This window comes from Haliotis cracherodii, unplaced genomic scaffold (assembly GCF_022045235.1).
Source record: "Haliotis cracherodii isolate W230 unplaced genomic scaffold, xgHalCrac1.p SCAF_3, whole genome shotgun sequence".
In the NCBI taxonomy this organism is placed as follows: Eukaryota; Metazoa; Mollusca; class Gastropoda; order Lepetellida; family Haliotidae; genus Haliotis; species Haliotis cracherodii.
Genome location: NW_027266286.1, coordinates 23483268 through 23491958, shown reverse-complemented (window position 1 = coordinate 23491958; position 8691 = coordinate 23483268). Strand labels below are relative to the sequence as shown.

Sequence of the window (8691 nt, the reverse complement as noted above, 5' to 3'; positions counted from 1 at the left end):
ACTTGCAAAGCTTGCTTTGTTTTCTTTAGGGATGCCCACCTCATGTTAGCTTACCAAGTTGACGTGCTTATATGCTTTCAATGCCTGTCATATGTTTGAGTGAAGTATTACGGTGTAAACAAACTGCTTGAGTATATACGGCACTATATTTTGTTCGGTGATTCCGTAATTCAGATCGATAACCCACTGAAAACACTGAACTCAACCCATGCCGCTTCACTCAGTATATTTGCTAACACCAAAGAGTTCGCATTTTATTAAGTCATGGTAGAATGGAGATAAATTTAACATTTGAAACCTCACGCTGCGCGTTCGGTTCCAAATTCAATTTAGCGGGGTTAAATCTGCAGGTAACCTAGCTCTACATTGAAAACACAGTATGTTTATCTCCTAAATATGGCTCAGTGTTATACGGTTTCATCCAAGGTGATCTGGAGTTTGAGTCCTCCTTGTTCATGAATGAAATCACTTAAATTTGAAGAAATATGGAGTCAGTATGTTATTTAACGCCACACTCAGCAGAGTTCAAACCATTACAGCCAGTACATATTCGAGGCTGGGCCAGGTAAACCATTGAGCAGCGTCTCACGCCTTCGAGTCTCCGAACCTGATAACATGATTCATCAACACGTCGACAAGCACGGGTTGCTGTAGACTAGCAATACCTCGAATCCTCATGGGGATCCCTTAAAGGGCTACTTGGAAAATCGGTATTGGGAACATATTATTATGAAATGGATTAATATTAATTATAAAAATATACTTCTTAAAAAAAGTTAAAGAACACCTGATCTTCTTTTCGTATGACTTTATGTCATGGCTGGTTGGTATTGGGTGTTCTTAACTTGGTATGAGTAGTACATAATATACAAGCATCAGGTGTACTTCGATGTAAGCTTCTATTTAACCTGTTGATCTTCACAAAGCAAATGTCAATGAAAGGCGTTCAAAGATTATCCTAAAATGGCAGACACTTAGTTGTGACATGTTATCTCTCGTTAAAGTATCAGATAGGCATCGCTTCATTACATTTTAAGTCATCTCAATCATCAGTTCTCTGTAATTACTTTGACAGATCTAGATATCATCCTACTTTTATTGTGTGTGTGACCTTTACCTGTAAATGTGGTATATACGGACGCCAAGCCAAGGGAACTGATTTAAAAGCAAACATGTTTTACATGACGGATGTTATTGTTATTCTTGTTTGTTTGACTATTAAAAATTAAATTAAATCATGTGTTTTTACGCAGTAGAAAGCAGAACTCAACTACCTACATTTTATAGGTAAATGGTCGCTTTAGGTCGAACAAATCAATACCCCTATTCCGTTTTGGAATAGACCACTACATCCTATTCTGGTCGTTAAAGTCGACAAAATGGATCTGTGGTCAGGCTCAGAGATTTGGGTGACTGGGGACGACGTTTGTCGAGGTATTTCTATCATTGAGTGTTCTGAAGGTGTTCGTCGGTCCACCAGTGTGTCGTGCAGTTCTGTAGGTGTCCGTCTGTCCACCAGTGTAGAGGTTTTTGTGTCATGCAGTTCTGTAGGTGTCCGTCTGTCCACCAGTGTAGAGGTATTTGTGTCCTGCAGTTCTGTAGGTGTTCTTCTGTCCACCAGTGTAGAGGTATTTGTGTCCTGCAGTTCTGTAGGTGTTCTTCTGTCCACCAGTGTAGAGGTATTTGTGTCCTGCAGTTCTGTAGGTGTTCTTCTGTCCACCAGTGTAGAGGTATTTGTGTCATGCAGTTCTGTAGGTGTTCTTCTGTCCACCAGTGTGGAGGTATTTGTGTCATGCAGTTCTGTAGGTGTCCGTCTGTCCACCAGTGTAGAGGTATTTGTGTCATGCAGTTCTGTAGGTGTTCTTCTGTCCACCAGTGTAGAGGTATTTGTGTCATGCAGTTCTGTAGGTGTTCTTCTGTCCACCAGTGTAGAGGTATTTGTGTCATGCAGTTCTGTAGGTGTCCGTCTGTCCACCAGTGTAGAGGTATTTGTGTCATGGAGTTCTGTAGGTGTTCTTCTGTCCACCAGTGTAGAGGTATTTGTGTCATGCAGTTCTGTAGGTGTCCGTCTGTCCACCAGTGTAGAGGTATTCGTGTCATGCAGTTCTGTAGGTGTCCGTCTGTCCACCAGTGTAGAGGTATTTGTGTCATGCAGTTCTGAAGGTGTCCGTATGTCCACCAGTGTAGAGGTATATGTGCCATGCAGTTCTGTAGGTGTCCGTCTGTCCACCAGTGTAGAGGTATATGTGTCATGCAGTTCTGTAGGTGTCCGTCTGTCCACCAGTGTAGAGGTATTTGTGTCTTGCAGTTCTGTAGGTGTCCGTCTGTCCACCAGTGTAGAGGTATTTGTGTCTTGCAGTTCTGTAGGTGTCCGTCTGTCCACCAGTGTAGAGGTATTTGTGTCATGCAGTTCGGTAGGGGTCCGTCTGTCCACCAGTGTAGAGGTATTTGTGTCATGGAGTTCTGTAGGTGTCCGTCTGTCCACCAGTGTAGAGGTATTTGTGTCATGCAGTTCGGTAGGGGTCCGTCTGTCCACCAGTGTAGAGGTATTTGTGTCATGGAGTTCTGTAGGTGTCCGTCTGTCCACCAGTGTAGAGGTATTTGTGTCATGGAGTTCTGTAGGTGTCCGTCTGTCCACCAGTGTAGAGGTATTTGTGTCTTGCAGTTCTGTAGGTGTCCGTCTGTCCACCAGTGTAGAGGTATTTGTGTCTTGCAGTTCTGTAGGTGTCCGTCTGTCCACCAGTGTAGAGGTATTTGTGTCATGCAGTTCGGTAGGGGTCCGTCTGTCCACCAGTGTAGAGGTATTTGTGTCATGGAGTTCTGTAGGTTTCCGTCTGTCCACCAGTGTAGAGGTATTTGTGTCATGCAGTTCTGAAGGTGTCCGTCTGTCAGCCAGTGTAGAGGTATTTGTGTCATGCAGTTCTGTAGGTGTCCGTTTGTCCACCAGTGTAGAGGTATATGTGTCATGCAGTTCTGTAGGTGTCCGTCTGTCCACCAGTGTAGAGGTATTTGCGTCATGCAGTTCGGTAGGTGTTCTTCTGTCCACCAGTGTAGAGCCATTCTGACATGCAGTGTTTGGTTGGTATCCTACAGTGAAAGAGGTATTTCAAATTCATATAAGTTGTATTCTATTTATCGCTATCCGGCAGGGGCATGTATAACACAAAGAACACAAGTAGAGTTTTCACAGCTCAGCAAAGGGTGTAGTATGAGTGAGTGAGTATGGTTTTACGCCGCTTTTAGCAATATTCCAGCAATATCACGGCGGGGGACACCAGAAATTGGCTTCACACATTGTACCCATGTCGGGAATCGAACCCGGCTCTTCGGCGTGACGAGCGAACGCTTTAACCACTAGGCTACTCGACCGCCCCGGTACTAAATATAGTTGCTGTAGTTAAACAGAAAGTTGAGAAGCAGCTGAAGTGAACAAGCAACGTTGAGAGAAGCGTTGGCAGATTGACACGTCCAGTAATACCATTACCTCGGGACAAAGTTCTGAGGGACATTGTCAATAAAAAGGGGGAATCTGATTTGGCACAGCACACATGTCAATTATTAAGTCTCAGCTGGCATGGCATTTGTGAATTCTCGGCAGATTGGTCATTTTGAATCGTCTTGGGGTGGCAGTGGATAATTGAGGATTGTCTGGAGAATCCTTTGGACACTCCATGCCAGAACTAACTCATCATTATGCATTTGTTGGCACCATGTTTGGTTCATTTACATTACATACTAACCTTTCGAATGTCGGAATTGTGTTTTTCACTTTTCGAGTCCGAGTTTAGTAAATGTTACTGAAGTCATTTGTCAGAAATCCCTCTCAGCTGTCTTAAGACGTGGATTATATATAGATTTGTTTTATTTTTCCCCGAGCTGTAAGAGTGGCTGAGAGAAACCAGGGGAGGTGTACTCCACCTGAGATGGGAAATTATCATTATGAGCGCACAGAGCACCTATGCACAGTGAATGCTGCGCTATACAAATCTATATAATTTTTTAATTTGAAGTTTACACGATAAACGGCTTTTCCGTTGGACGATAGGTCGGTCACATGACCGTGAAATTGACGTTCATAAGTGTATGAACGACACAATTTGACGTTCATACGTTTTTCACGAGACCGTGTTCTTTAAATGACGTAAACTTCCACATTCCTTGGGAAACCCCTGGGAATTCCCTAGGACGAAAACACACCTAAGCGTTCTTTCTGATCAATTAGAACCTTTATTCTTGGTCTCAGCGTTTCAGTATACATTGAGAAATATCAGAGAGCGTGACTGCATGATTGTTCACGAATATCCTTGCTGCGGCCTATCCTAATGAACAAACGATGAAATGCACATCTAAACTATCGTAGTGTCGACTCGATCCGTGCCGAGGCTGACATTGACCGTCTCCAGCAATCTATGAAGTTACCTTAGTGTCTGTTTGACACATCTTTATTCACCTTTCAATGATCGGCCAGTTGATCGATGATGACTAACACATGTAACCGCCACACGTTCATTAACAACTTCGGAAAGCTCTCCCGTCACGTTTATCGTGTCGGCCATTTTGATGTCTTGTACTTGATGTAAATATATTACGACGCGCTGTCATTGTGACTGACTTACTGAGGTAGTTCTTTACAGACCTTTCTCATCTAATGAGGATATGATTTGAACACACGTGCTGCTTAAGTTGTTTCTGAAGAGCAAATTGTGCATCCATTTGCCCATGTCACCTCTCTTTTTGAGGAACCATTTTACTCCGCGATATAGCTGGCTGTCAGTGTAAACATGAAGTCACACGTACTAAATATAATTGTGTTTAGATCTTGGCGTACATCCTTTGAGGTAAGAAATTGTGATATAAAAATTATAAGAATTGACTTTCACTTTGTGTGAGTTCATTGGAGTATGAACCTTCTTAGAGTGAGGGCCAAACATTGTATGAACGTCGTCGCAAGCTCCGACGTTCATACAGTTTGGCCCTCACTCTATGAAGGTTCATACTCCAATGAACTCACACAAAGTGAAGGTCAATTCTTAAATATCATCATCATCATCATCATCATCATCATCATCATCATCATCATCATTATTATTATTATTATTATTATGTGCCCTGAGTGTAACTGAGACATTGTATTTGTAACTGCGACAAGGATCAGATATATAATTAATACTCATCTATTTAAGCTGGTAGACAAACTAATGCTAAGTTGCTGGAACTGACAATTAACAAGAGTCTGGTCCCCCTTTAAGTAGGATATCAAAGAAACAGGTTGTACCGTTTGTACCGATGTGAATGTTTGGTCCAGTAAATTCTTGTAAAAAGTTAAGTCGAATCCGCCTTTAAGATAATTTTTTTTTTTTTTATATTTGTATTATAAAAAAACACATTGTTGTTGACAAAGTGTACAGAGGACCACAACATGAGATCGCTATATCCGTTATTTCGTTATAAGCGTGTTCGTTATATACAACATATTTCTATGATAAAATATACAGAAAAAAATAAATGACCGGTACCAAGAAAAGAGTTCGTTATAAGCGTGTTCGTTATAAACGTAATTTACGTGTCTTATAGCAATGACCGAAAAAAATATGTCTCTGAAAAGCACCTACCACCTCCCAATCCCAGAATGTTACATGGTCGGCCCCTAACGACTGATCGACGTGCTTATCACACATTTACGAATCAATGTTATTAACATGAAATACCCCTTTAAAGTAGAATGAACGGCTACCTTGACTTATTGAACAGTGTAATGCTAGTTACAGCTGATGCAATTAAAGTGAGTAATAGGACCTGGTAACATATCAAGGGTGAAGGCTATCGACTGTATGCTATCCCTTTATTGTATGCTCTAGTGGCCACCCTTCACAAACAAAATAGTCCTATTTCACATATGCATATCGTATGACAATGTGTGTTTCTGGATGTGTTTTTCGAAATACTGCTTGTCATATGTATGAATGTACAGACTGATTCCAGTGTCACCGACGCCATCTCTACCGTCACATCACCACATCAATTCGGTCACTATCAACACCAACCATCACTCAGTCTCAACGGTTATAGGCAGCCTAAACCACATTTCGAAAATAGATAGCCAAAATTGATGTGGCTCTCGTGACAATGGTTATGGTTGCGTGATTGTGGAATGTGGCTCTCGTGGCTATGCTGTCAAAACATGCTTTGTGATTCTAACAGGTTACCGTATTTAACAAAACAAGTTTTGTTTTCTCATTTTTTATTCAGATCATAACAGGAATAATTTATTCAATATTACATTGATGGATATCATGACAGCTCATATTACATATGGTGAGAGGGTCTCAGGACTGCAACCTCTGTGAGTGACTGCTCGCGCTGAAAGAGCTTCACTACCTCGTAGATCGGCACTTAATAACAGGATTAACTCAATGTCAATTAAGAACGTTTACTCAATTTAAATGTGGGACACTCATTTAAAGGTATCGGTAATCTGATTAATTTATTACCGGCTAGAGTAGGTGACATGCACACAGCTGAAAATGTGGCGTATTCTGCAATAGTCATTTTTTAAATGTGGCTCAACCGGCTTGACACCGTCTTAACATGTTGCATTATATACCGACCCGGGTATAATAGGTCTTCAGCAACCCATGCTTGCCTTAAAAGGCGACTTTGTTTGTCGGAAGAGGCGACTAACGGGATCGGATGGTCAGGCTTGGTGACTTAGTTGATGCATGTCATCGAATCCCAATTGCGTGGATCGTTGCTCACGATGTCAACCACTGGATTGTCTGGTCCAGGCTCGATTATTTACAGACCAGCGTCATATAGCTGGAATATTGCTAAGTGGAACGTTAAACAACAAACAAACAGCACCCGTCACACACCCTCATCAACGCCACAAACACAATTACCAATCTCATCACAACAGATGTTTGGCTTATGAGGAAAGATTCCCTTTTCAAACCAACCAACCACCAAGACGCCATGATAAATCCCGGCATGAGACACTCCAGCTTTGCTGTACACAAACTATCAAATTTACCCAGTCGGGGTGTGCGAACCTTACCTACACTAGAATGACTAGCCCCTACTCGAAGTTACCCTAGCTGCTGGAGTACACTGAGCGGAGAACAAACACTCAACATAATGACAATAACACAGAGGACATCAAGACCATTACCAAAACCATGACAGGGAACGAAATACCCAGCTTCGAGTCTTTCCGTTCAGGCTTCTCAGCAAACAGCCCTCGGGGTAGAATGTTTGACTCGTGCAGGGAGTTTACACACGATCGTGTGTGGTTCTGATTCTCGCAGTCCCGGCTTGATCATAATATTTGGGCATGGAGATATACGAGATAAGCTCGTGGTGTTTAACAACGGGTTGTCCGCACTCTGTCTTGGTTGTGGGTTTGTTCGGTGCTTTTGTCAGAGCGTAAGAAGAGTTGTTGAGTTTACGAACATCGACATCTGAAAAAAGCCTAAGGAGTGACTTTAGGCATAGGGTTTACGAACATACCGACCGTGTATTGTTCCCGGACTAGGGCAAGATCCTTGGTAATATCCATTTTGTTTTCATTGATTGTTATGTGGGAATAGTCACTTCCTGATAATCCTTTACTCAGAAATGAGAGGTAAGTAAGCTTTAATTCATTCCTAAATAAAATGCCGGGCAAAAGTATGTGTACACCCAGGTTTTATACTGGCTAAAATTGAAACAAACAAAAAATGCTTATTCAATGTATTTGATACGGGAATCATAGTTGTATATTGGACCTTACGTTTTCAGTGTTTGGGTGACTGTTCAAGCCTAGTAACGTTTGAGAGGGAGGGTATATGTTGCGAATTGAACAGAAACATATAACAGATGGACCGAAACAGGGTGTAAAAAAGATGTTCTTAATCAAAGGGGAAGGAGTTGTTCTCCTTGCCCCCACCCTCCATCGGAATTAAACCCGGGTTTTCGGCGTGACGAGGATCGCTTTGATCACTAGGCTACCCCGTCACCCTCATTAATACAACAGTATACTCAGGGTAGCTTATCTCTCAAACGAATACTATCTCAATAATTATTTTACTTTAACTAAACGACAAAAAGTAAGTCAACATTAACCTTTGTCGCTTTCCCGTTGGAATTCCGGGTGATCGTGATTCACAAGAACGTTATGCTTGTAGGAGCTGACTGACATAGGGATCGGGTGGTCAGGCTCCCTCAACTGGATGATTGTGTGTCATCGTGCTCCAATGACAAGGATAGTTGCTCATGCTTTCAGTCACTCGTTTTCCCGGTTAAACTCGTATATTTACAGGCTGCGATGATAATGCTGAAATATTATTATATCTTTGAATGTTAAACAATTTTCTACTTCACAAATGTAAGAAAATATTGTTTATGCTTATTATAGTTCCTTGTTAAAGGGGCGGTCGGGTAGCCAGTTGGATAAAGGGTTCGCTCGTCAAGCCGAAGACCGGGGTTCGATTCCTCATATGGGTATAATGTCGGGTGTCCATCTCTGTGATATGGCTGGAGTGTTGCTGAACGCGGCGTTAATAAAAACTACAAAACCCTTTCCAAATTAATAAGAAATCTCTTACAAAAGCAGAGACGATTGTACGATTCCGACTATATCATGAACATGTGTTTATTAATCACTATCAAATAGTATCCTGTCCAACCAGTGGCACCGTCACCATATAAACCATA

The 8691-nt window shown here is 41.8% G+C and overlaps 1 protein-coding gene across 1 annotated transcript; it reads right to left on the bottom strand.

Annotated features, from left to right (window-relative positions):
• Window positions 1-533: 533 nt before the first annotated feature.
• Window positions 534-3509, bottom strand: LOC139475305 (mucin-2-like). The gene is made up of 3 exons (XM_071258533.1): window positions 3485-3509; window positions 1351-3087; window positions 534-607 (listed from the first exon to the last, which is right to left on the bottom strand). Exons 1-3 carry the CDS (start codon window positions 3507-3509, stop codon window positions 534-536), a joined length of 1836 nt encoding a protein of 611 aa, XP_071114634.1.
• Window positions 3510-8691: the final 5182 nt, after the last annotated feature.